This window comes from Camelus ferus, chromosome 24, assembly GCF_009834535.1.
Source record: "Camelus ferus isolate YT-003-E chromosome 24, BCGSAC_Cfer_1.0, whole genome shotgun sequence".
Taxonomy (NCBI): Eukaryota; Metazoa; Chordata; class Mammalia; order Artiodactyla; family Camelidae; genus Camelus; species Camelus ferus.
Window position 1 is genome coordinate 7,721,116 of NC_045719.1, and position 27,398 is coordinate 7,748,513.

Below are 27,398 nucleotides of genomic sequence, written 5' to 3' on the forward strand. Positions count from 1 at the left end.
TCCAAACTAAAGAAAAGGATGGGTTCTAACACAGCACTGTATGTATATACCATTTTCTACATTAATAACTTACTTACATTATTTGCATTGACCAACTCAGTTAAACAGTCAGTACCGGAATCCACTTCAGATAGGAATACGTCTAAATACAAAAAGTTCATTTTTTTGTTTGTCTTTCTTCTATACTACTTTAGAGGAGCTATTTCCCTGCAGAAGCTGACCTCTAGTGGTAAGAACCACTTATTTCAGAGAAGGTATCATTCCAACAGAATTTAAGATAATTTGTGTTATCATGGAAAGAGGCAAAGTTAAACTCTCATATTTTAATAGTAAAAAAAAAATAACTTCATCCACAAAATGCTTTTCCCCTGGCAATCTCAGAAGTTTCTCTTTTTCCTCCACAGGCTTCCTCATTTTGCTTATTACATACTTATTGAAAACGACAAAAGGAAACATGGTCACTTCAACCAGAGATGTATTCCCACTGAAACAAGTATATCTAGCTCTTTTATTTTCTCTGCCTTACACACTAATTAAATGAATACTTAAAAATTTATTCTTCAATTTGATTGATTGATATTTGGTGTTTCCAATTCTGTGGCATTACCAACAGCACTGAAATAAACATTCTTGTACATGTCTCTTTGTATATAATGTGTAAGAAACCCCCTTATGTTTATACCTAGAGTAGAATTGTTGGATTGAAAGGTATTACATCTTCAACCTTACTCGAATGCCAAATTCTATTCCAAAATGGTTGTACCAGATTATATTTCCATCAGCTGAGTGTATGTAGCTCACCTCCCCACCAACATGTATCAGGCTTTTCAACTCATGCCAGCCTGACAGATGAGAAAACAGTATCTCATTGTTTTACGCATTTCCCTGATAACTCATGAAGCTAAGCATCCCTTCATGTTTCCTCTTCTGTATGAATTTTCTGTTTATGTCTCTTGCCGTTTTTAACTTGGTTGTTTGCCATTTTAAAAATTGATTTCTAAATCTTTTTAATATGTTCTGGACACTAATCGCTGGTTATATGAGTTGCAAACATCTTCCCCCTGTCTAAGTTCTGCCTCTCCGTTTTCATTATCATGTCTTCAAGGAGGCTGAAGTTAATTTTAACATTGCCAAAATTATCTCTTTGCTTTTGTGGTTTATGTCGTTTTTGTATTTTGTTGGAGAAATCGCTTCCTATTCCACAGTAATTAGATATATTCTAAATAATTTCATGGAGGTTTCTTCCAATCCCACCCTCACAAATATACGAGCTTCTTTCCACCCTTTAGGTTTCAGCTTAAACATCATTTCCTCAGAGAGGTCTTTCCTGGCAACTCTATTTAAAGATAAATACCACCCAAGCATTCCCTAACTCAGTCTCTCATTCCTTTGGTTTTTAGTTACCTTAGGGCCAAGTCACTTAAGCACTTTTCACCTCAGTTCTTCTCCTAGAAACTGGGAATAATAAAGAACACCTACCTCGCAAGGTTGCTGGGAAGATTACATGTAAAGAACTAAGATTTCAAGCACGCAATAGCACTTAACAGATGCTACTGTATTTTTAGCAGCATTTATCACATAGTGAAATTCTAATATATATATATTAGAAAAATATATATAATCCATTAATATTATACTTGTGCCTGGCAGAGAGTAGGCACTCAATAAATATGTATTGAATGAATAGTGCAATATTAACAATATGAAATGCTTGAAAATTGCCACAACCCTATATGAGACAGCAACCACTCAGTTTCCATGTAATTCCTTTTTCCACAAAAAGGTAAGTTCCAAAATGTACAGAAAGTGCCAGCCCTCCTCCATTCTTTTTCTCAGCTCCATTCCTCTCCCAATGCAGGAGCCTCATTCTTGTTTGCTCAATTTTGCTTCTCAAACATCAGTTCCCTGTCAATGTAATTCTTTCAATCCACTTAAATTACCTGGAGAGAGAAAGGGAAAGACAGCTAGAGCCCGGAACCTGACCCAGCAAAAGCCACAGTCCAACATCCTAATGCCGTTGACTGGTGACATGAACATAAAGTCTCCTTTGTCCTGGGCTAGAGGATAAAGACCAGAACGAAAGCAGACTAAGCTGCCTTCTTGGTCCTCTTCTCCGAGATCTCACCACTCCAGTGCTAACTTGAATCCAAGTGAGACACAGCAAGGAAAAGAAGAGGAATAAAGGTGTGAATGCTTAGAACTCACCTCAGCCACCCTCGAACTTCCCACGGAGGGCGTTGCTAACAGAGAGGCATTCCCTGGCCCGTTCTACCTCACTAGCACAAGAGGAAAAAGAGGGGCTCACTGACTGTAACTGAAGGGTCTACATGTTATTGGATGTCTGCCCTTTGAATTATTATCACATCAATTCATACATAATTAATTATTGTAATTATTACATTGATACATCAAGTATAACATACTTTTTTTAAAAAAAAGTGTTATTAATGACAATGTGATCCTCACCCTTATACAACTGTAAGGAAATAATTTATGAGACATTAACTAGGCCCACAGCTTGGTGAAGATTCATGAGTTAACATTTGTGAAAAATATAGGCTCAGGGATTCAAGCTAGGGGGTCAAACCCCAAACTCAGCTTTCTCTAGATGTGTGACCTAGGACAGACGAACCCATTTCCTTGCTGATATGTAACTATACATAATGTTGTTGTAGAGTAGAAATAACGCAAGAAAAGTGTCTGGCTCATAGGAGGTCCTCAATAAAACCTGACCATTACTTACATCAGTATAACACGGTGTAAAGAGAACAAAAATTATAATCAAAACCCATGGGTCGTCTTGTTTTCCCAGTTACCTCTGCCAAGAACCCCATCTGAGTTTGCTCCCCTGTGTGTGAATTGGGCATAACTGTGTTATTCACCGCAAAACATCACATACAGCATCAAATGAGTTACTACACGTTAAGTGCACTGGGAAGTATAAGGCATTTATTAACGAAATCTAAATGCTAAAAAAGTTCTACGGTAGTGATTTTTGAGGGACATCTTTTTAAAATGCATTGCCTACTGCCCTGCCTTACTGAGAACCACCTCACCCCGAGGTCTCAGGATCACTGATGTCTGGGACGTCTTTGCCCTTTTTAAGTTACCTACCATCAGATTGCTGTTTTTACATAGACTTTTTAACAATGTGTGTGTTAAAACATTTAAAAAAATTAGCATTTTACCCGTTTTAAAGCATACACCTCAATGTCATTAGGTACACTTAAACCGCAACCATCATGACTATTCATCTCCAGAACTTTGTCATCATCCCAGACTGAAATCTGTACACACTAAGCAGTAACTCCCCGTCACACCCTTGATGATGGCTGCCCTTCAGCCTATTGTTTATCTGGTGTTGCTTCACTCATTAGCAACAGTTCATTTGCTCTCCTTTCCACAAAATATACTGCTGGCTGTAACTTGGTAGGAACCATAAATGCCATTTTTAAACCCGTAACAATAATTTGGCTTCAAAAATTAACGCAGTCTGCTCCCAGCTTGGTTTTTCAGCTGTTTCTATTCAGAATCCAGTGTTAATGTCAAAATAATCAGCTGTGTGTCTCTGTGCTTTCTTCTTACACACCTCTGCCCATGCTGCACTCTCCATTTGGAACATCTTTCCTATTCACCTGTCCCCCTCTGACCTGTCTGTTGGAACCCTTCAAGGTCCAGACCATATTCTATATTCTTCATGAAGGCTCCTTCACCACCTCAGACTCTAGCTGTCTCTCTCTCATTTGATCTCTTACAGCAGCTATTATACAAATTAAATGACCAAAATTATACACTGTAATTGCTTCACTTATGTCAACCAGAGCTCCTCAAAAAAGAAATTAAGCTATATTTTGTTCATGTATTCATTATTCATTCAACAAATACTGTCTTGTGGCCAAAGTGCCCGAGAAATGTTTGCTGAATAAGCACAATTCTAAGTCACTAGGCTTTGACGGATGAGTCAATAAACTCAAGCTCTTCTTCTGCTTGTATTTTTGTAAAAAATAATTTTATTTACCTCTAAGGTCTTAGTTGTGCTCCAGATAGATCAGCTCCCTATTAAATCAGTTAATACCAGCTTGTCTGGGCAATTTGGAAATTTTATACAATGAAACCTGAATGATTCTGTTGATTCTAAAAAATCTGCAACGTTCTGGGTACCCATTGCTGTTTACAATTTCCACTTAGGGACAAGACTATCTATGCAAAGGTATCTTTTTGTTAGCAACCTGTGTTCTCACTGGATGTCAACGAAGGCAACAAAATAAAGCAAGCCTAGCTTTCCTCATTTAGGGACACGTTTAGGGGAGTAAGAGCTGGTAGGAAGTTCCTCGTGTTTGGGCCAGTGCTTTTTTCCCCACAGCATAATTCCAACTGAAGAACCTCCTGCCGTTGGTTTCTCATTAGCCAAGCCTCTCTTACTGGCCGAGTGAGAAGAGACAATGGAGGAAATTACCGATAAGACAGGGTTTTGCAACGGGTGCCTCGACCCGTGACGCGGCGCCACTGTTATCCAACGAGCGCCGAGTACTGCACTCCCCACCATCTACCTCTTTCAGTAAAGATCTCCACGTGCCAGCAAAGTTGACTCATTCCAAAACACTCCCAATAATACCTGAGTGGCTATAGAAGCCACACTTACATTCATTATTTCATTCGCGCTTCTCAGCAGCCCAGGGACACAGGCATTGCCTCTACTTCTCAGAAGAGGGGACTGCTCCTGTGCTACAGGGTCCATGAACTATGCAAACCCGGGGCGGGGACCACTCCTTCGGGGATAAAGGCTGCGGTCCGGGGTTCCACAGCCACAGCCTGGAGCTCTCCCGATAAACCCACCTGCCTCGGATTCTCGGGCAGCGGTACCTCCCCTCGCGGCCCATTGAGCCCAAACCAGGAGAACCACAGCCACGTGCGCATCCCAGCCTGCACCCCGCAGAGCCTTCAGGGCGAGGCCGCGCATATGCCGTCACCCCAGGGGTCACCCGCGAACCCGGATCGGGCACTGAGTGGCTGACTCAGCCTCCAACGCCCACCCGGACTCGGTCACCACAGGCGCTCCCATCCGCCAGCTGGCCCGCGCCTGTGCTCGCAGGCCGCTCTAGCCACGCACAGAGCCGGCACTCTCGTTGCTCCCGGCGTGACGTCATCGGCGGGCGCCACGGCGCGGCAGCGGGCACGCGCAGGCGAGAAAATGTCTCCGACGCCGCCACTCTTCAGTTTGCCCGAAGCGCGGACGCGGTTTACGGTGAGCGGAAGGCGGGAGGGTGCGGCCCTCGCCCGGCGCTATTTTTTGCCCTCCTCTCCTGAAAGTACTCGAATTTTGCTCTGAGGTAAAGCGGAGACAGAGGCGTGCGCGCCGCGGCGACCGGCTCCCGGCCCGGTCCTGAGCTAGTAGGTGGGAAAGACGCATTACTTGCCTCTTCCGCGCGTCCTCTGCGGTCTTCCTGCACCTTCCCGCTGGAGGGTCCCGGGACCCCGCGTTCTGGGCGTATTTGCGCCCTGTGTGGAGGTCTCGCCCGCTGACTACCTCCGTTCGGGTCCAGCCCCTCTGCATTGCTCGCTTAGCCGGGCAGGTGTTTCCAGAACTGGAAGGGGGTCTGCTGAAGGGGGAGGGGGAGGGGTTTTAGCGCAGAGACCCGGCTCCCGCCCCGCCTCCTTAGCTGCCCAGCGGTTGTTCCCGACCGCGAATTCACCACCGTGTAACCCTCCGTATCTCGCTCCTGAGAGGTGGATGAGGAGGTCCTAGGTGGGAAAAGGCAAACAGAACAGCTTGGGAGGGGTTGCCAGCTGTCATTTTATTCTTAGACATTCAAGCATTCGGAAAGATCTTAAGAGCGTTTTCATGTTAGCTTGTTTAACTCTTAGAATAGCCCTGTGAAGTAGGCTGTTTTATTATCCGTGGTAGATGAGATAGAAATTGAGACTCCCCCCGTTCCTCCAAAAGTTAAATGATTTATTTACTTAACTGGTTTTTCTGACTTCAGACCCAGTATTCTTTTTATGCTGCGCATCACAGAATGAAGAACCCTGTTCTAAGTTGTTTGTATTGTCTTTAGCATTTGCGCCAATATTTCAAGTCATTGTTAAAACTACTCACATATTTAACTGTGGTTACGTACTTACGCCATAACGAAAATTCTGTGAAAGAAATTTGATTCGTTGGTAGTCAGTAGTTTTCTTGTTTGCGGTTTTTTCCCCCCATACCGTGTGGGGTTTATTTATTTATTTATTTTTTACCGTATTGTATCTTGTTTATGTCATCAGAATAGTTTTAGTCGTGTGCATTTTGTTGTAGTCCTTAGTGTTCTGAAATTCTCCTGGGAGTGACTGTTAGGAATATCCAAGGTCATATTAGCCCTGGAGGGGAGCATTTAATGGGAGATCATCTAGTTTAATCCTTCTCAAGCTTGAGCATGGAGTGGGATCACCTGGAGGTCTTGTTGAATGTAAATTCTGGTTCAGTAGTCTGGGGTGGGTTCTGAGATTCTCATTTGTAACAAGTTCTCAGGTGATGCCACTGGTGCTGTTGGTTGTAAGGATCTACAGCAGCCCTCTGATTTGACTGGTGAGGAAAATGAAGTGCAAAGAGATAAAGGGACATGCCCAAGATTACACAGCCCATTTTTGGCAGAGTCAGGAAAGATCATTTCCAGTATAAATCTAACTCCTTTGAGGTAGTAAGATGATTTTCCAAGTTGTATGTGAATTTTTACAGAATGAATGAGTGGGCAATATTTTTGTCTTTCAATTATGACTATTTTAAGACAATCAGCAGGTATTTATTCAGTGTTTACTTTGTGTCAGGGACTGCTGAGCAAGCTACCTAGAGGAGGGAGGACTTTTGAAGGGTCTTGAAGGATGGATGGAATTTGCATGAGCAGGTAGGAAGAATAGGATGAATGAATACACTGAAGTAAGCTTAATAGAAAATGATGAAAAAAAATGGCTAGACCCTAGTGGAGAGTGTGTGTTAGTGGGAATAGATTGAGTTGGATAGATTGAGTGGGATAACGTTACCAAGGACCTTGAGAGGGAGCTATGAAACAGAACCTGTAGGTAAGGAGCCACTTGGAGATTTTTTTAAAAAAGCAGAATACTCTCATGAGTGGAATATTTAAAGAGATAGTAGGAGAGAAGACCTAGAATGAGAAAGTCTGGGTGGGAAGCTCTTGCCAGGTTTAAAGTGTGAATCTATATAAGTAAGTGGCATTTGAATAAGAATTACTGATGGATAAACCTCCTAGAAGAAAATATAGGCAAAACATTATCTGACATACATCTCAGAAATGTTCTCCTAGAACAGTCTACTCAAGCAATAGAAATAAAAGCAAAAATAAACAAATGGGACCTAATGAAACTTACAAGCTTCTACACAGCAAAGGAAACCATAAGTAAAACAAAAAGACAACGTACGGAATGGGAGAAAATTTTTGCAAATGAAACCGACAAAGGCTTGATCTCCAGAATAGATAAGCAGCTCATACGACTTAATAAGAAACAACCAAACAACCCAGTCCAAAAATGGGCAAAAGACCTAAACAAGCAATTCTCCAAGGAAGACATACAAATGGTCAATAGGCACATGAAAAAATGCTCAATATCGCTAATTATTAGAGAAATGCAAATCAAAACTACAATGAGGTATCACCTCACACCAGTCAGAATGGCCATCATTCAAAAATCCACAAATGACAAATGCTGGAGAGGCTGTGGAGAAAGGGGAACCCTCCTACACTGCTTGTGGGAATGCAGTTTGATGCAGCCACTGTGGAAAACAGTATGGAGATTCCCCAGAAGACTAGGAATAGACTTACCGTATGACCCAGGAATCCCGCTCCTGGGCATATATCAAGAAGGAACCCTACTTCAGGATGACACCTGCACCCCAATGTTCATAGCAGCACTACTTACAATAGCCAAGACATGGAGACAGCCTAAATGTCCATCAACGGATGACTGGATAAAGAAGAAGTGGTATATTTATACAATGGAATACTACTCAGCCGTAAAAACTGACAACATAACACCATTTGCAGCAACATGGATGCTCCTGGAGAATGTCATTCTAAGTGAAGTAAGCCAGAAAGAAAAATACCATATGAGATCGCTCATATGTGGAATCTAAAAAAAAACACAAAGCATAAATACAAAACAGAAATAGACTCATAGACGTAGAATACAAACTTGTGGTTGCCAAGGGGGTGGAGGGTGGGAGGGGACAGACAGGATTTCAAAATTGTAGAATAGATAAACAAGATTATACTGTATAGCACAGGGAAGTACACACAAGATCTTATGGTATGAATATATGTATGTTCATGTATAACTGAAAAATTGTGCCCTACACTGGAATTTAACAACATTGTAAAATGATTATAAATCAATAAAAAATGTTAAAAAAAATTACTGATGGAATAACTGATAGCTAGGTATAAACATTTTTTTAGTTAGACATACTATTGATGAGTGATGTGTTTTTCATTAAATAATAAACAAAAATCTTTCCACTTATGTGCTATTTTTGTTTTTCTAGAAATCTACCAGAGATGCCCTGAACAACAAAAATATCAAACCATTGTTGAATACCTTCAGCCAGTTACCTGGCAGGTGAGGCATTGATATCCATGAAATAGGCTTGCTGAAATCTTTATACTTACCCTGAACTGTTTTAAAAATGCAGGTGTTCTTTGTTTTTAATAGTGAAAATGAAAAAAAATGTACCCTTGACCAAGCTTTTAGAGGTGTTCTAGAAGAAGAAATTGTAAGTATGTTTTTCCTTTATTTATTGTTAAAATTTGGTTAGTAAATACATGTTATTTTAAAAACTGCTTTTAGTCTTAGAATGGATATTTAAAAGTGATTTTTTTCTAGAGTGAGCTTGCTACTTAGTGAAAGCTGACTTGATCATAGTCAGTATAGGAGTTATGTAATAATTAAGGGTTTTTATAGCACAGGTGCAATTAAGGGTTTGGTTCAAAAGTGAAAAGAGCCCTCTCCAGGTAAATACGTATAACAAAAGCTTGTATGTGGTCTTCCTGAGCAAGAAGTAGAATTTGAAGGTGGGCGCTCTCACTTTGCTGTATTAGCAGTGACACATCCTGTAGTGTCATGAAAGGGCTAGTCCAAGTATGTTCAGCTGGGATTCCATTCCCTCATTTTCCTGTGGCATCCTCCTCATCAGGGAGCATACAAAAATAACAAGAGACTGACTTCAGTAGAGAAATTTAATCTAAACATGAAAAATCTGAATTTATTTACCATTGGTTGAGCACCCGAATGAAAGGAAAGGAAAAGTTTCAACAGTTTATCTTTGGTTTAGTAAAGGTTGGATCCCAAGAAGCTAGATCATTTTCCAGTGACCATGATACAGTCCCTTTCTTTTAGACTATTTTGTATCAAATTTATTCTTTCCTTTTCTTCAGACCTACTCACTTACCTGTTATCAGGCATCGGGCAAGTTACTTTGCTTTTCTGAGTCTCAGTTTCATTTCTAAGAGAGGAAATACCATTTTATCAGGGTTGTATAAAACGACACTCGATGAATGGTGGTTTTTATAATGTTATCAAATCTAAGCACCACCTTTCTTCTATTAAAACCCTCCCTCAGGCATATTAATGCACCAGTATAATTAATTCCCCTGGCCCTGCCTTTGCCATTAAGTAAGTTATGGCCTCTGCACATCTGTTCTTGATTAACTCACAGCCTCAATCATGCTAATGCATCATCTTCCTGAGACCGTTGGATTTTAAGTGAATCACCTGCTGTTTACTTATTGCTATACTTCTACAATTAGGGCTATCACCATTCATTTTTAAAATTTTCATCTTAGAAAGTAATTTTATCTTCTGTGAGAAATATCTTTATTCAGTATTTGTGATAATCAGTTTAATGTCAGAGGGTATGTTTTTCTTACTATCAAATTAGTCTAAACTCTGGCCCCTATATTAAGTTGTTTTCTCCTCTGTTGGTAGATAAATCATTCATCATGTGAAAACGTTTTAGCTATTATTTCTCTTGCTATTGGGGGAGTAACTGAAGGTAAGTATGGTTTTGTTTTGTTTTGTTTTAAGTAATCTTGGACATGACATGCTTTATTTAAATTTTAGTCTCCCCATACCTCTCTACTTATCTGATTTTGTTCATTTTTAAAATTCTGCCTACCCTCTTTGCCAAGAAGTCCCAGTGAAATTAGCTCACACTTATTTCTTACCACTGGGATAATGTGCACATTTTGGCACTTTCTTTGTTCTCCGCTTGTTTCATTTAGTCAGTAAATATTTATTGAGCATCTACTATGTGCCTGGTACTGAGCTTAGAGAGTCAGTGGTGAATAAAACATATTCTCTGCCTGTAAGCAGCCTGGTGGTTAACAGAGGAAACAGCCATATAAATGTCTTAATTGGGCATAATTTCTGCAGTTGAAGTGGGAATGAAGTGTAGTTGAAGTGATTCTCTAAACTTCAGAGTCTAAAGGAATCTGTATGGTCTTAGAAAGAAAACTGCAACATAAGAGCTGAGATGTGAGGGATGATTAATTTGGCAGGGAGAAGCAGAAGGGAATAGCTGTGCCTAGTCCGCTGTGACGAAACCCTGGAGAGAGGCTGCAAAGGTAGTGAGAATGGTGAGGAAAGAAGCAGGGCGGGGAGGTTAGGGTCATTTGTGAAGGGCATTGTATGCCAGGCTGAAGAGGAGCTATGGAAGAAGAATTTGACAGAGACTGCTGGCAGGAAAACAGGTAGAGGGCTTAACATGGGGCAGTGGCAGTGGGGGATGGTTTGAAGATACTTTTAAAAAGGCAGATGGGGAGGGTATAGCTCAAGTAACAGAGTGCATGCTTAGCATGCACGAGGTCCTAGGATTAATCCCTGGTACCTCTAAAAATAAAAAGCAAACCTAATTACCCCCTCCCACCGAAATAAATAATACAATAATAAATAAATAAAATTTTAAAAGTAAATAAAAAATAAAAAGGCATATAGTAAATACACAGTGACTGGCACATGGTAGTAGCTCATTAAATATTTGCAGACAGAAGCAGTGAAAAAATAGATCATCAGTACTCTTCTTTAACCAATTTAGTTGAAGTGTTCATTTATTTATATAATTAATGTGAAAAGTAGCTTTTAATCTGGAAAGCATTATTCACGTATTTACTATTTTGAGACTTATTTGTACAAAAACTGGAACATACAAGGTAAAAGTGGTCTTCCAGTGTAGTAGCAGGCTATTTTGTGATCTTAAGCCTGATTCATAAATTCTGACTTGAGGTGTGAAACTTTTACAGTAGATGCTTCTTCATCATACGTTCATTAAGCATACTTAAATGAGTTCTACCTTGGGTTTCCTTGCCCAGTTTCTTGTCTGTTTGCAGCATCTGCTTAGTTCATTGATTATTCTGATATGATCCTCTTGTAGATTGATAGTGTTTTTAATTCCTGAAGTTGTACAAGGTCTATATATGGGACGTTTTATTTGAAAAAGATGAAGACTTAAGAAGTTAGTTAAACCATAAATAAAAGTTTAAATGCCTTTTTATTTTAACTTGATGGGAAAATTTTTTTTCTTAAGAGAAATTATTATTGTATTGTTTATTTCTGTGACAGGTTTTTAAATTGTCCATAGATATGTTTTGTTAAATTCAACTTGGCAGATATTTATTGCACTTCTGTTCAGTGTCACGTACTTTACTGGTGAAAACATTGAAAAATGCCTACCCTTAAAAAGCTTACAGTCTACATAACAAATAAGAACAGTCAGAATATAATAAGTGCTATAATAACTTCAGAAGCACAGATGAGGTGGCCGGCTCAGAGGTACCCGAGGAGTTTTTTAGGTATGCCATGTACTCTCTGCTTTGAAAGATGGAGAGGGAATTTACCATGTCATAGGGAGGAGGAAGACTGATTAGGCAGAAAAAAGCCTAAACAAACCCATGCAAGTATGAACATAGCAAGGTGTTTGGGAACTGGGGTGGGGGGTGGGGGGTATCTGTGGCCAAAGTTAAAGTGATCCGGAGAAGGCAGTGTGGAGGTTGGGACACAGGTTGTAAAAGTGTTGGGGGATTGTGCTGTAACCCAGCTCATCAGAATCACCAGTGAATCTCCCATTTTCAAATGAGATTGCCAGGCCTTAGCTTAGTTTTACTGGATCAGAATCTTTGGGACTGGAATCTAGGTAGATAAGTTCTCTAATTATTAAATGTGAGTTAACTTCTGCCAAATTATACTGCAACTAAGGGCAGGAAGTATTCCTCTCAAATCTCTTGGATATATAGGACAAAAAGTATCACAAATCTAAGTTACAGGACTTTAGAGGTCATCAGGTCCAATCTTGTCTCTGGCCTATTCTGTTTCCCCTCAGTAACGTCCTTGGCAGGTGGTCATCCAGCCTCTGCTCCCACTGATGGAGCTCACTATTTGACTTCTGTTAGGTACTTCTCATTCTCAGATTTCCTTTGTATGGAGTTGCAGTTTGCTGCTTTATGCCTGCCACTGGTTCTAGACAGTATCCCTCCCATCACATTACAGATGTGATCTTACCAGTGCAGAGTAGAACTGGAAATACTACATCCTTTTTCTGAACATATTGTATCATATTAATGCAGTATTTGGGGCTGATAGTGCCTCTAGATTTTTTTTTTAGATACCATGTTAAATGACTACTTTTCTTAAACACTCAACAAATGTTAGTATCTAGAAGGAAGAATGACCAGGGAGATACAAGTATTTTTAATGGGTCTAGCTGACCTTAAAGTCTTTAATTTATTACTTTACTTAAATAACATTGAATTCAGAACTAAACAACTTTTTATTTTACTGTTTTTTCCCCTGACACAACACTGTTATTTTTAAAGTTTAAGAAGAGTTAAAATCAGTATCAAACCTTTTGTTACCTTTTTTGAAGTAGATCTTTTCAAATCACAAAGACAAGTTAAATTCAGCCACATTGTAGAACACTTGGAAATAAGAAAAAGGGAAAATTCTAGTCATAATTCCTCTACTTTAAAAAACTACCATTTGTTCTGGTATATGGTTTTCGTTTCTCTCGTCTTTTTAAAAAAAATTTATTGTTGTAACTATAATCTCCATAAAGTTTTGAGTCCTGGCTTTTTCACTTGACATTATATCATAAACATTTTCCAAGTTATTGTGGTTCTCATAACCATCATTTTTAATTGGCTGCATTATATTCTTTTGAATAGCTTAGTGGTGAAGAAAACAGACTGTGGAGCCAGACTGCCTGGGTTCGTATCCCAGCTCTACCACTTACTGGCTCTGTGATCTTGGGCAAGTTATTTAACTTCTCTGTGTCTCAGTTTTCCCATTTCTGTACACTGGAGATAATGTTACCTACCTCATAGGTTTGTCAGGATTAAATATGTTGGTATATGTAAAGCACGTAGTGTGCCTGACATGTAATAAATGCCCTAAAAGTGTTATCAGGAGTGATTATCATCTTCACACACCAAACTTACTTGAGTGGATCCCATCTGGGGACTTTCAGGTTGCTTCCCTTCCCTGTGTCTCACAGCCTTGTTAGGATTGACAAAGTGTACCTTTAAGATTTTTCTTCAGAATTACTTGCTTGGGCTCTTTTACTCAGTAGCATTTTAAACTTTAAATTGGCTTGTGCTCCACTTGAAGGTATCTGTACCGCATCCACACCTTTTGTACTGTTGGGAGATGTTTTGGATTGTCTTCCCTTGGATCAGTGTGACACAATATTCACTTTTGTGGAAAAAAATGTTGCCACTTGGAAATCAGTAAGTGTCTTAGTTTCTTTTTCTGCTAACATTATCTTTCTATGGATCCAGAGTTCTGAGGGTAGATGTTTTTTGCTTGTATTTCTCATATTGCTGATTGCCAAAAAGTTTGTCTCTATGAGAATTACTTACTCTTACTTAGAAAAGCCAAGAGTCGTATGTGGAGAAGAAAATTGAAGTACAAAACTTAACTGAGTAGAAACAGTTAACTTGAAAACACACACTTTCACACGTTTAAAGCAGTTACTTAGAATCGTGTTTTGTTATATATCTGAAAATATTTTAATTTCATTAAAAATGTTATTTGCTTGAAAAAGTGAAAGTGTAATAGAAGATTCTCAGTGCATGTTAGTGTTCTTTAAAATTTTGCTTCCTGTGCCTATTATTGAAGGATGTGCAACAACTTCAGAACAATAGTAATAATTTCTCTCTTAATTTCAGAATACATTCTATTCTGCTGGGAAAAATTATTTATTACGTATGTGCAATGGTAAGTAATTCAATGGTAAATGATTGTTTTTTAAAAAAGTAAATGCAGCCAGGAAAACAGGCAGTTGAATTAAACACAAGGGATGAAATGTTTTAAGTAGATTAGTATCTTCATTTTTAAATAGCAGTTTGACTTATTAAAACTGATCATTCACTTTAAATTAAACTGTTCCTGTTCTGGGTATAAACTTAATGAAGACCAAAAAAATTTAGTGAAGCTTATCTTGCCCATGCTAAACTTGTTTTATTCCTAATTTTCTAGTACTTTTTTGTGACAATAGTTTCTGCCATCATTTTGAGAACTACTGCTTGAGGAAAGTACTCTTGACAAACTGGTTAAGAAACTTGGGTATGATTGTAATAAACAGAATTATCTCTTCTGTGTAACCTTTGTTTCCATATGTTATTAGATCTCCTACGAAGATTATCAAAATCGCAGAACACAGTCTTCTGTGGACGAATTCAGCTCTTTTTGGCCAGGCTTTTCCCTTTATCTGAGAAGTCAGGTAAGCTTTTGTACATAAAATGCTTCACAGGAAAATCTTTACCAGTTTTTAATGGATTAAAATCTGCCATGATGATAAGAAAACTGGTTCTAAAAAGTTGAAAGAACATAGTAAACTGTCACTTTTCTTTTACTTGTAAATAATCGTTCTCTCCCAATATGTGATACAGAGAACCCTGAAATAAAGTCATTGATTCTTAAGTTCAAACCTTAATAATAACGTACAGTTGAATTACTCTGAAATATGTAGATATGAATCATGTTTTTACTTCATTTCCTAACGTATGCCTATTTTTCTGTTTCCATTTTCTCCCTCAGTCACTACTGTTTAGCCACACTTACTTCGGTTTCTTTCTTTTATCATATATTATTGTGAAATATAACAGTAATATGAAAAGCGCTGAAAGTAAGCATGTAGTATAATTATTATGAATAAACACTGATGTAACCGCTGTCCAGGTCCAGAAGTGGAACATTGCCAGTTCTCTGGAGCCCTCCACAATCTATTCAGATATGCCAGATTTTGATACCATTTTGCTTCAGTGTTCCCTTCGTTAATATCAGGCTAATATACCACTTGCTTCATGAGTCGTTATAAGGATTAAGTCAGTTAAAATATGTGAAAAACTTACCACAGTGGTTGCATGTGGTAAGATCTATAGTATGTGTTAGCAGTGGTTTTCGTGTGGCTTTCTTTTTGTCCTGCTAGATCTCTGTTTTTTCTTTCCTGCTTATTTAATGCGGTCAGGATTAACTTAGATTTACCAGTATTTTTACCACTTCTATTTCTGACCTTCTGTCTGTGATTATTTCCCCCTTTAGACTTTCCTTTAGTGCCGATTTTTGTTTTGTCTGAAAATCTTTATTTCTTCACTCTTGGGAAGTGGTTTTGGTAGATGTAAGATTGTAGTCTGCCACCAGATATAAGATTTCATTTAGTGGGAGATAATCATTACTTTGTTTTCTATCTTCCAGTGTTCTGTAGATAAGTCAAATGTCAATCTAACTCCTTTGAAGACAGCCTAGTGTTTTGTTTTGTTTTTTTCCCTCTACTGACTCTTAAGATTTTCTTTTTCTTTGGGTTTTTTTGATTTTTGGTGGTTTTCTTTTCTTTTCTTTTCTTTTTTTCAGTTTTACTATGATGTATCTAAGCATGGATTTTTTTTTTTTAATCATTCTTAGATTTGTGGGCATCTTGAATCTATGGATTGATTTTCCTTCATCCAGTTTGTAAAATTTTAGCTGTTATTTCTTCAAATGTTATGTATGCTCCTTTCTCTTTTTCTCTCTCTGGAACTCCAGTAGACATCCTATACCTTCTCACTGTATCCTCCGTCTCTTATACTTTCTACATTTTTCATCTATTTTTTTCCTCTCATTCTGAAAAATTTCTTTAGAACTATTTTCCAACTCACTGCTTCTCTCTTTGGCTGTGAATAATTTGCTAAATGAGTTCTTAATTTCAGTAATTTCATTTCTAGAAAGTCTTTTTTAAGTCTGCTGTGTAACTTTTTAGTTTCTTATTCCCGGCTGTTATTTTCAGACTTGTTTTTTAAACAATTTTCTAACCAGGGTAAGCATTGTTATTTTTATTTATGTGTCTGATAATTCCAGTACCTTAAGTCTTTGTGGTCGGTCTCTAGTGTCTGTTTCTATTGTTTCTCACTCCCGATGTCTTACCTCTTTGTGTTTCTGGTTAGTGTTTGTTATATTTGAGAAGATACTGGAGGGGATAATTTTGAGGCCCAGGTTAGATACCTTTCTCCAGGTGGAGTTTTAATTACTCCTGCCAGGCACCTTTAGAAGGGTGCTGTTACCAGTGCCAGGTTACCTTACTCCAGCCCAGCTCAAGGCCTGTGATTCCTGAGGTCATCAACAAGACTTGGCACTAGACTGCAGTTTGTTTGGTTCATCCTTACTAGAGGACATAGCCCTGTAGGTCCCAGTCTTGAAGATGGTTGGGGTAGGAATTATTAGAAGCTCCACTTTTCCTTGGACCCAGAGATTTACTTTTATTTTCCTAACTTCAGAAAGCTGCTAAAAGAATAGCTCAGTTTTGCAACTGATTCTTCCTGTTTGGCAGAAGTCCTCAAGACAAAAGTGGCTTTGAGTGTCGATGACACATTGCTTATCTTTCTTGCCTTCTTGACTTTTGCCATATATTCCTCACCGTATGTCAGCTCTTTACTATTTGTAAGAAAACCGTTTTTGTATTTCATTGCCTAAAATAGTACTGTGAACATGGTTTATGCTCTGAATATTTATAGAATTAATGTAATTTATTCACATTTTTAGTTATCCTTAGAGGGTTAATCTGAATTAATTAACTGATTAGCCTTCCATTACTGGAAGCTCACCTTTTTATATTTTTTAATAGCTTTATTGAGATGTGAATTCACATACCGTACAATTCACCACTGCAAATGTACAATTTATTGTGTTTTAGTATATTCACAGGGTTGTGTAGTCATTACTGCAGCCTAATTTTAGAACATTTTTCCTTTCTACGGAACGGTGTACCCATTAACTGTCACTCGCCACTTACCGCATCCTCACTCTCTCCCCCAGGGCCTAAGCAACCTTAATGGACTTTTTAGTCTCTGTGGATTTTCCTATTCTGGGCATTTAAAAAATACAGTATGTGGTCTTTTGTGACTGGCTTTTTTAACTTAGCTTATTATTTTCAAGGTTCATCTCTGTTGTTGGTTGTATAGGTACTTCATACCTTTTTATGGCTGAATAATATTCTATATATAGCCAGATATTCTCTATATGGATGTACCACATTCTGTTTATCCATTCATCAGTTGACAGACATTAGAGTTGTTGCTACTTTTTGACTATTGTGAGTAATCCATCTGTGAACGTTTGTGTACAAGTTTTGTGTGGATTTGTATATACGTAGGTGTAAACATAGGATGGAATTCATGGGTCATATGGTGATTGTTTTCATTTCTCCTGGATATATATCTTAGAGTAGAATTACTGGGTCATATGGTAACTCTGTATTTAAGTTCTCGAGGAGCTACCAAACTGTTTTCCAAAAAGGCTGCATCATTTTATAGGCCTGTCGTCGATGCCGGTGGTTTTCAGTTTCCCCACGTCCTTGCTAACACTTACTGTTGTCTTTTTTATTACAGCCATCCTAGTGGGTGTAAAGTAGTATCTCAAGGTTGTGGTTTGCATTTGCATTTCTGTAATGACTGAAGATGTTAAGCATTTGTACTTATTGGTCATTTGCAAGTCTTCCTTAAAGAAAGGTCTAGTCAGATTCTTTGCCTATTTTAAAAATTGGGTTGTTTATATTTTTATTAATTAGTGTACATGTTCTTTTATATTCTACGTACTAGACCCTTATCAGATATATAATTTGCAAATATTTTCTCCCATTCTGTGCGTTGCCTTTTCACTTTGCAGTGCAAAAATTTTAAATTTTGATGAAGTTTAATATGTTTATTTTTTTCTTTTGTTGCTGGTACTCTTGGTGTCATGTCTAAGAAACTGTTGCCTAGCCCAAGGTCACAAAGATTATCATCCATGTTTTCTTGTTAGAGTTTTAGCTCTCACATTTAGGTATATGGTTGATTTTTGAGTCAGTTTTTGTATATTATGTGAGGTGGGGATCCAGTTTCGTTCTTTTATATGTGGGTACCCAATTGTCCTAACACCATTTGTTGAAAAAACTATTATTTTCCCATTGAATTGACATCTTGCCTTCCTTATGCCTTCAAAATATCAAGATCAGTTGAACCTTATGAGCTTGGCACTGACTCTTCCCTTTGTAATCCTTCTGTCTGTCGTTGTCACATTACTGCCTTTTGCTGTCATTCAGTCTCAGTTCAAATTTCACTTCCTTTAAGAGGCTCTCTTTGAGCATCTAATCTAAACCTGCCACCACAGTTACCCATTATCACTACCTGATTTCAAGTCTCTCCTTAGTGTTTAGCACCATGTGGCATTTTCCATAAGTTTGTGTTGTTCACTTCTGTATTTTCTGTGCCTTGAATGGTGCCAGACATCTGGTTGCCATTTAAATATGTCATGAATGAAGCGCTGTCTCGTTGTGAAATGGAGCATGCCTCCTCATAAGTACTAATTTGTGATTTCTTTTCCTGGAATTTACAGAAGACCTAAGAACAAGATTTTAGTTCTCAGCCGTTCTTGAGTCCTTCCTCATCTCATTTTTTAAGAAACATTTAGACCTCTTTTTCAATATACTTCATTCCTAAATTGACAAGACATAGAGAAATCACTTTTTTTTTCTCTTATTAACTAGTGAAAGACTAACAATATGTTGCTAAATATATATATCTTTAAATAAATTATATTTTTAAGTTTAATTTTTAAGTTATAAAAGTAACCCAACCTTATTTCAGAAAATTTGAAAATTGAAGGGGAAAAGACATAATCCTGTTACCCTAACATAAGCTAGGATGGCATTTGGGGATATCTTCTTGGAGTATTTTTTTCTTCTTTTTTTACATTTGTAGATGTTTAAAATTCACTAGAGTATATCCCAAGACTTCAAAAAAATCATTTTAGCATGTAATTTACCCATTAAGTTTAGTAACATATGACCGAAATTTTTAGCTTAATGAGAATTATGGCATGTGCTATACTGAGTAATAGAGAATAGACAAGAATATTTTAGGTAGTCAGTGCTGAATGGTCAGCCAGGTTCATTCACTAGCTTTTGACTTCATTTAGCTGCCTAGCTTTTTTCTTGGTTTTTTTCTTAACTTTTTGTTTTAAAATAATTTTAGACTTAAAGAAGAGTTGCAAAGATAGTATAGAGTACCTGAATAACTTCACCTAATGTCAGCCTCTTCCGTAATCATGGTGCAGTTATCAGAACTAAGAAATCAACATTGGTGCAGCACTATTAGCTAACAGACTTTGATTTTACAAATTTTATCAGTGCTCTCTTTTATGTTTAAGGATCCCATCCAAGATCCTGCATTTAGTTGTCCTGTCACTTTAATTGCCCCAGTCTCCCCAGTCAGTGACAGTTCCTCAGTCTTTGCTTTTTTTTTCATGACCTTGACACTTTTGAAGAGTACTGTTCAAATATTTTCTAGAATGTCCTTTAATTTGTTTGTCTGATGTTTTTTCATAAGTAGGTTTGGTTATGGATCTGGGAAAGACCACAGAGGTGATGTGCATCGTTTTAACATGACACTGATGTGTCTTTACTAAGGATGTTATCTTTGATTACTTGGTTAAGATATTATCTTTGATCACCACATTTCTCTGCTATAAAGTTACTATTTTTCCCTCTGTAATCAATAAATATTTGGAGGAAGATACTTTGAGGCTATGCAGATACCTTTTTCTCCTTAGAACTTTGCCCATTGGTTTAGTAGTTCGTCAGTGGATCTGCCTACAGTGGTTATTATTAGGTTGTCCTGGTGGTGATTTTCTATTCCTTTCACTTTTTCTACATTTATGAGTTGGGATTCTTTTCTAAAGACGAATTGTCTCTTCTCCCTTGGCTACTTGTTAATTCAATCATCTATTTCAGTATGAACTCATGGATTTTTTTTTGTTATTTTTTTCTGATTTATTTTATTTACTTATTTATTTTTTATTGAAGTATAGTCTTTCACAATGTGTTAATTTCTGGTGTACAGCATAGTGATTCAGTTATACATGTATTATATTCCTTTTTCTGTCATAGGCTAATACAAGATATTGAATTTAGTTCCCTGCGCCATACAGTAGGACCTTGTTGTTCATCTGTTTGGGTATTTATTTTTTATGGGATACAGTCTCATAGTACCATTATTTACTTTTTGCCCTTTGGGAGCTCTTTCATGTTTTCCTGGGTAGTCCAGGTGCATCTTGTGTTTTCCATGCCCCACCCCTGGAATCAACCACTTCTCCAAAGAGCCTAATTTACTTAAGAATAGTATTTAGGAGACAAGATCTGGGCACTAGGTATGCTGATTGTTACTAGAACATCACTCCTAAAGCGTTCTCGGGACAGAGCTCAGAGGCTATATGTGTACTAACTCGTGTTCATGTGCATCTGTATTTATTTCTGTGTCTGTCTGTATATTTTTTAAATGACCTACAACAAAAACAATGGTGTCATACTGATTGATACTTATGAGTCTAATCCAGCACCAATAGACCTGCTTATTTATAATTTCTTTCCCTGACAGCAAGAAACCTGGCTCTCATTAACTGTAATGTATTTACTATAAGTACTGTTAATACACTCATACTTTATTAGTACAATTTTTATTTGTGCTTCAGCAAAATTATAAACTACTACATATTGCATTCTGTAATATTGTTCTAGAATATTCATGAATGACAAGGATCAGCTATATTTCTGCATGCTCTAAAGGCATCTTAAATGACTTTTAAAAGAATTTGAAAATCAAGTGTGATATTATTTCTGACCTGATCTTTTGCTTAATTATGGATTTATCATTTTATATATTTGGGTTATATGACAACAGAGTTATATTAAACAAGTTTAGGTGTTCAGTGGATTTGCTTTGAAAATCTTTTTTTTTTTTTAATAGGTCTTAACTTGCAGAGTCAATTTAATCTGGAAAATGTCACTGTTTTCAATACCAATGAACAGGAAAGTACACTGGGTCAGAAGGTGAGGCTGATATGAAACCTAACAACGTATTTTAACTTTGTTATTGAGACAACTCATGTGAATGGGTCTTCTAAATCAAAAATTTTTTAACTTTTATTTCCAATTTCTAGAAATAATATGCATTCTGTGTAAAAATGCAGACAAAATAGAAATATTTGAAATAGAAAATGCAGCTACCCTATAATCCAAGGCCCCAAAGATAACCACTCGTAACATTGTCTGTCTGTTTTTACAGGACTTTTTGTGTGTTTGTAGTTTCATTCCAAAAATGAGGTCATACAGTTTACTTTTAACAGTATAAAATGGAAGCTTGTCTGCATCAGTACATTTACATTTGTCTCAGTGTTTTAATGATGCCTTTGGATATGTCACAGTCCCCTATCAGCGGGTATTTAGATAATCTTCAGTAGTGAAAAATTGTTAAAAGCATTATTGTGAATAGTGTTTTGTATGTCACTGCTAAATTATGCAGGTGTCTCCTTTGGAGAAAGTCAGATAAGTGAAATTGCTCTGTCAAAATAAGTGTGTATATCAAATTTTGATAACTATTGCCCAGATACTTCTCAAAAAAATTGTACCCATTTATGCTATCTCCAGTGGCACAGAGAATGCCCTCGCATTTCCCCACAACCTCACACCAACACTGGGAATTATCAGATTTTAAAAATCTTTGCTTAATTGATAATATGCTTGAAAAGTAAGTCTTATTTGCATTAACTTACATTTCCTTGGCTACTAATGAAGTCAAGGAACTTACTGTATGTTTGTTGGAATTTATTTTTCTTCAGAACATTTAGAAACAATGAGAAAGAGAATTGCCTGTTTGTACAATTTCCCCATTTTACTATTGAAGTGTCTTTTTTATTAATGTGTAGAAACTCATTGTATGGAATAATATTAATTTGTTACCTACCGTATGTTGATGTATTTTTTCCCTCAGTTTATAGTTTTTCTTGTAACTTTATAGAGTTTGCTGTATAGAACTGTTAAATTTGGATATAGTAATATTAACATTTGTTGACCTTTTGTTTTAGTGTTGCCGGCCTTGTGTCATACTGAAAGCTTCCACTCCACAAAAGTATACAATTCCCGGGGGGAAGAAGGTTATAGCTCCATGGTAGAGTGCCTGCTTAGCAGGTACAAGGTCCTGGGTTCAATCCTTAGTACTCCATTAAAAAATAAATAAATAAACCTAACTAACTCCCCCACAAAAATGAAAAAATAAAATTTAACAACAACAACAAAAGAGAGTATATAATTCTCTTCATCTTCTGGTGCTTTTATGATCTTATTTTTTTCTTTTAAATCTTTAACCCAGCAGTAATGTTGAAATTTGGAATAAGTTGAGTTATATTTTTCCCAAACGGTGAGACAGTTATCTCAGAACCATTTGTTAAATAATCCATCATTTGCCCATTGGTTTTCAAAAGGACATTGGCAAAACCAACTTTATTTTTAAAGATTATTTATAATATATCCAGAAGACAGTCCAGAGTTGGCAAATTTGGGGGCATTCAGCACCTTCTCTTCATTTAGGAGCAAGTTTTAAGTTTAAAATGTTATTAATTGGATGTAACTGATATCTCACTGTAAATTAATCAGATTGCTTTATTTAATTTATTCCTTAAAATTACTCATCATCAGTTTGGAAAGGATAGTGACTTTGCATAAGATTTTTCAAATTCTGTCACTCACCTTTAATCTTTTACCTTTATGTATTTTTTAGGTACTTCTTAGACTATGCTATGTGAACTTGCTATTTTGAATTTTTCAATATGGAGCTGAACACCCAGCATATCCTAAAGTGTTCCCAGATAATAAGTGTTATGTGTAGGGGTTGGGGGGGATTTTCAGGGTCAATTTAAAGCTGGGGACAAAAACTACTTAAATTCACGAGTTATTTATTGTGGTTCTTTAGGGTACTAATAATCTTCTCACTTTTCTAAAAGGTCATTGTTTGCTGTATTTCCAAACCATAACTTGCTGTAGACTATTTATTCCCAGAGAGACCCTAATGACTATGTTTGGAGAAGTACTAGTTTAAAACTTTGCACTATGTCTTCATGACTGTCGTATATTACTGTCGTACAGCTCTTGAATTCTCAGATCCTTGTCACATAGAATTCTCTTCTGCCTGACAACTGCTTTATAAAAGATTGTCCTTTTTTTTATTAATTCAGCACACTGAGGATAGAGAAGAAGGAATGGATGTAGAAGAAGGTGAAATGGGAGATGATGAAGCTCCAACAACTTGGTCAGTGTTTAAAAGTTCAGATTTCTTGATTTACAAAGATAAAACCTTGAAGATTTACCAGGTACTAGAGTGAGAATGTAGATAAAGAAGAAGGAAATCATGCTTATAGATTTCTCTCATTTGTAACTTTCATGTATATTACTTAAAATTATAAATCCTAAATCACTGATTTGCTGTATCAGGTGGTTTCTAAATTGTGTGCAGGCAGTCTGTTGTTTAGGTCGCCTCCGTGATACGTATTCTAACATTGGAAAAGCCAACCACAGGCAACCTAGGCTCTCCTCCCCTTCTCCCTTCCGTTTCGCTTTGAGATCCTGGTGCTGTGTGGATCACTAAACCTAGCTCCTGTTTCCCATATAAAGTTATAGTCTTACTTGAAATATTCATATGAAGCTTAGCAAAGATACTGTCTTCCATGGGTTCACCTTGTTAAGGTTTATTTGGAAAGAATGGAGTAAGGTGGTACACAGTTGTGTTTACAGATGAAATAAATGTTATAGAGGTGATGTTAAAAATTTTTTGTGGCTATGTGAGGATGTGAAATAGTCGGTACCTCAAGCATTTTTGACATTTGGGTAATTCTGCAAGACTTCATTGGCCATTTGGAAGAATACAGAGGATTTTGTTAACAAAGTCTGAAATGTTTGTTTTAAAATTAAAAACTAAAACATTTTACAGCATAATGATTGCTTGTAAAGTTAAAGATTAAAAGAATAGGTATTGACACTGTAGACTTGCAACATAGCCAAATTAGAAGTTGAATTAATAATGCCATAATAAAACACTGAAGAAAGGTCTTATTTTCAAAATACTAAGTTGATATGTACCTAATGTATTTGTATTTGTTTTATAATCTTCTTAATGTAGTGTTAGTTAGGATATAATGCCAATGGCTTTTAACATAGATTTATATTAACATTAGCTTAACATGAAAGGTGATTTCCTCCTCTTGTAAAAGTCTGAAGACAGGCAGTTCAGGGCTGATACAGTAGCACTCTTCAGGGAGATTGTCTAGGTCCCCGTGTCCCTTCTGATTTGTTGTTCCACTGTTCCTTGGTGTTTGCTCTTTTTCCGCTAGTCTCTAGGATGGTTCATCATTACATCTGCATTCTAGCCAGCAAAAGGGGGAAGGGAAAATGGTAAAACATGGCCCAAATAAGTCTCATAGGGCTTCTACTCACAGCTGATTGGCCAGAATTTAATCACATGACCACATCTAGCTGCAGGAGAGGTTGGGAAACATAGCCTTTAGTTCTGAATGTATCCAGCCAAAATTCAGGGGTTCCACCACTGAAGATCAAGAGGGGATGGGGGTCTGTGAATCCTCTGAAATTATTTATTGAAGTTTATATAAATATTTATGAATGTATATTTTTCTGGGGAAAGAGGCCATGGGCTTCACCAGCTTTTTAAAAGGATTTGTGACCCAAGAAAAGTTAAAGCACTTAGATGTTTCTAAAAGAACTTAAATGATTTACTTAATATAACATTTATTTTATTAGCTCCATTCCAATTGATTACAACCTGTACCGGAAATTCTGGTCACTTCAGGATTATTTTAGGAACCCTGTGCAATGCTATGAGAAGATTTCATGGAAAACTTTTCTCAAGGTGAGTTGCTAGTCACAGACTACCAAAAGCCCAGTATTTTATAGCTAATGGCACTGCCAAACTTGACTCTTGTCCAGCGTGCTTTTCAGTATAATTCTTAGCTATTACATTTTTATGCCTGTTTCAAAATATATAGAAGCTAAGTTGTGAATTAATATTTAAACAACTGACTTTGAGAGTAGCTTATAAGTGACTTGAGGATTTAAAAGTAACTACAGCCTTGGTGGTTTGTTTAGGTTTTTTGTTTGTGTACATAGTGTGTATAATCAACCTGAATTGATGAATTTTTGTAGAATACATTCTACCTTCACTTTGCACAAAATTACTTCAGCTATCCTGTTAGAACAGGAATCTGCAGACTGTGGCCTTGGACTACTTCCAGCGTACTGCCTGTTTTTGTAAACAAAGTTATTTAGCACACACACTCACTTATGTATTATCTGTGGTTTTGTGCTGTAATAACTGACTTGAGTAGTTGCATCTGAGACCGTATGAGCCATATAACCTAAAATATTTACTATCTGATTCTTTACAGGAAAAGTTTGCTCACTTTTTTTTTTTTTTAAATATAAGAATTCTCTATTTCTTTTTCTTGGCTACTTAAAGGTCACTTGTCCTTTTTATTGTAATCAAAATCTAAGGTTAATAGGTAGCGTGGTGTGTATTTCTGTGTTATATATGCAGTATCTTTTTGGCAACCATGCAGATTTAGATTAAGAGGTGAGTAGGAGGTAGCCTAGAATTGTCCCACAGCTGGGTGACATCGTTTTTCACTTGCTCACAGTCTTTAGCACAAGAAATGCTTGAGAGTTTTCACCACTGATTAAACAGCTAATTTCACTAGTAAATTTCTGTGTACTCTCAAAACATTAATTTCTGTTTGTCCCTTACACAGGCTGCAAAAGAAATCACATTTCTTTAGAAGTAGAGCATTTATTGCTACTTTTACAGTAACCATGAAGTCACATACAAAATAATTTACCCTCATTTTTTGCCATCATAATTTTTCTTATTTAAAGTGCCTTACAGTATGCATATATGGTTAACTGGGAATAAATTCTAGGTATTTTGATAAAGAAAAGCACTAAAGAAATGATTGGGCAACAATACCAAATAACACTAGTCGGTATTATTATTTTGCAGTATTCTGAAGAAGTTCTAGCTGTTTTTAAGAGTTATAAATTAGATGATACTCAGGCCTCGAGGAAAAAGATGGAAGAATTGAAAACAGGAGGAGAGCATGTGTATTTTGCAAAATTTTTAACAAGTGAAAAGGTACAAATCTTTCTTTTTCATTAAGCATAAGAAATGTTTGGTTATTTTTTTCTGTTTAGCTGATACCCTTTTAGGTTAAATACAGTAGAAAAGTTTCTTACTTTACTTTTGGTTAAAACATAAATGTTAGTTTGAGAGTCTTATTTCTCCTTATAAAGTAAGGCTAATTTGATTTCAAAGGTGAAATCTGTTCTGTAGACTGATTTTAGAATAAATGGACCTTCCTTTCAAGTATATATAGTTTGAACCTCAAGTTAAGATTTAATTTGCACTTATGAAAATATTTTATAATTAGTTTGCCATTTGGGTACAAATAGGAGTTTTTAAATTCCCTGTTAATCTTACCTGTACAGTTTAATAAGTGAATTTTGTTCAAATACAGTGCTAAGGGATTACGTGATTTTCTACTCAAGATGGAGCATAGGGTTTACATTTCAGCTCATTCCCTTTGCTCAAAACATGTAGCAATGACAGGTTAAAATACAAAAAGAGAAAACCAAACAGACAAACCTGGGCTTCCAGAAAAAAGGTACCTATCTTCACGGACCAGAACCGCCAAATAGTAAGTGAAAATGAGGCACTGGGCCTGATGGACTCTGTATCCCAAGCACATGGTGGTGCCCAGAGGTTTGGCTACAAGTGACAGACCAGATGTGTTCCATGTGGGACCGGGAGCCAGAGTCAGATTCATTATTTAAAGCCAGAGTCTGGGGTGGAACTTCACCCACTTTTGAAAAGAAAGTAAGAAAAATATTACCAATCTTCTGCCAAAGGCTATGGTTTCATGGGAAGTTGTGAGTCTAGGGATAACAAAGGCCGGGCTCTCTGTCCTCTGCTTGCTCTATGTCCAGATATGTGATATCGTGATACCCTAATAACATGAAA

At 37.0% G+C, this 27,398-nt stretch overlaps 1 protein-coding gene across 3 annotated transcripts in view; it reads left to right on the forward strand.

Annotated features, from left to right (window-relative positions):
* Nucleotides 1-5,128: 5,128 nt before the first annotated feature.
* Nucleotides 5,129-27,398, forward strand: part of THOC1 (THO complex 1) — a 43,807-nt gene continuing 21,537 nt past the window's right edge. For 2 of the 3 annotated variants that reach the window (XM_006194453.3, XM_014567462.2), the window contains exons 1-11: nt 5,130-5,245; nt 8,534-8,607; nt 8,701-8,761; nt 9,973-10,039; nt 13,645-13,763; nt 14,205-14,253; nt 14,663-14,758; nt 21,291-21,373; nt 23,554-23,627; nt 25,130-25,238; nt 26,382-26,513. In XM_006194453.3, coding sequence (XP_006194515.2) covers nt 5,192-5,245; nt 8,534-8,607; nt 8,701-8,761; nt 9,973-10,039; nt 13,645-13,763; nt 14,205-14,253; nt 14,663-14,758; nt 21,291-21,373; nt 23,554-23,627; nt 25,130-25,238; nt 26,382-26,513 — 918 coding nt within the window. In that variant the 5' untranslated portion in view covers nt 5,130-5,191. Of the gene's footprint in view, nt 5,246-8,533; nt 8,608-8,700; nt 8,762-9,972; nt 10,040-13,644; nt 13,764-14,204; nt 14,254-14,662; nt 14,759-21,290; nt 21,374-23,553; nt 23,628-25,129; nt 25,239-26,381; nt 26,514-27,398 lie in introns of all 3 variants that reach the window. The other variant, XM_032467211.1, reaches the window with a different exon arrangement.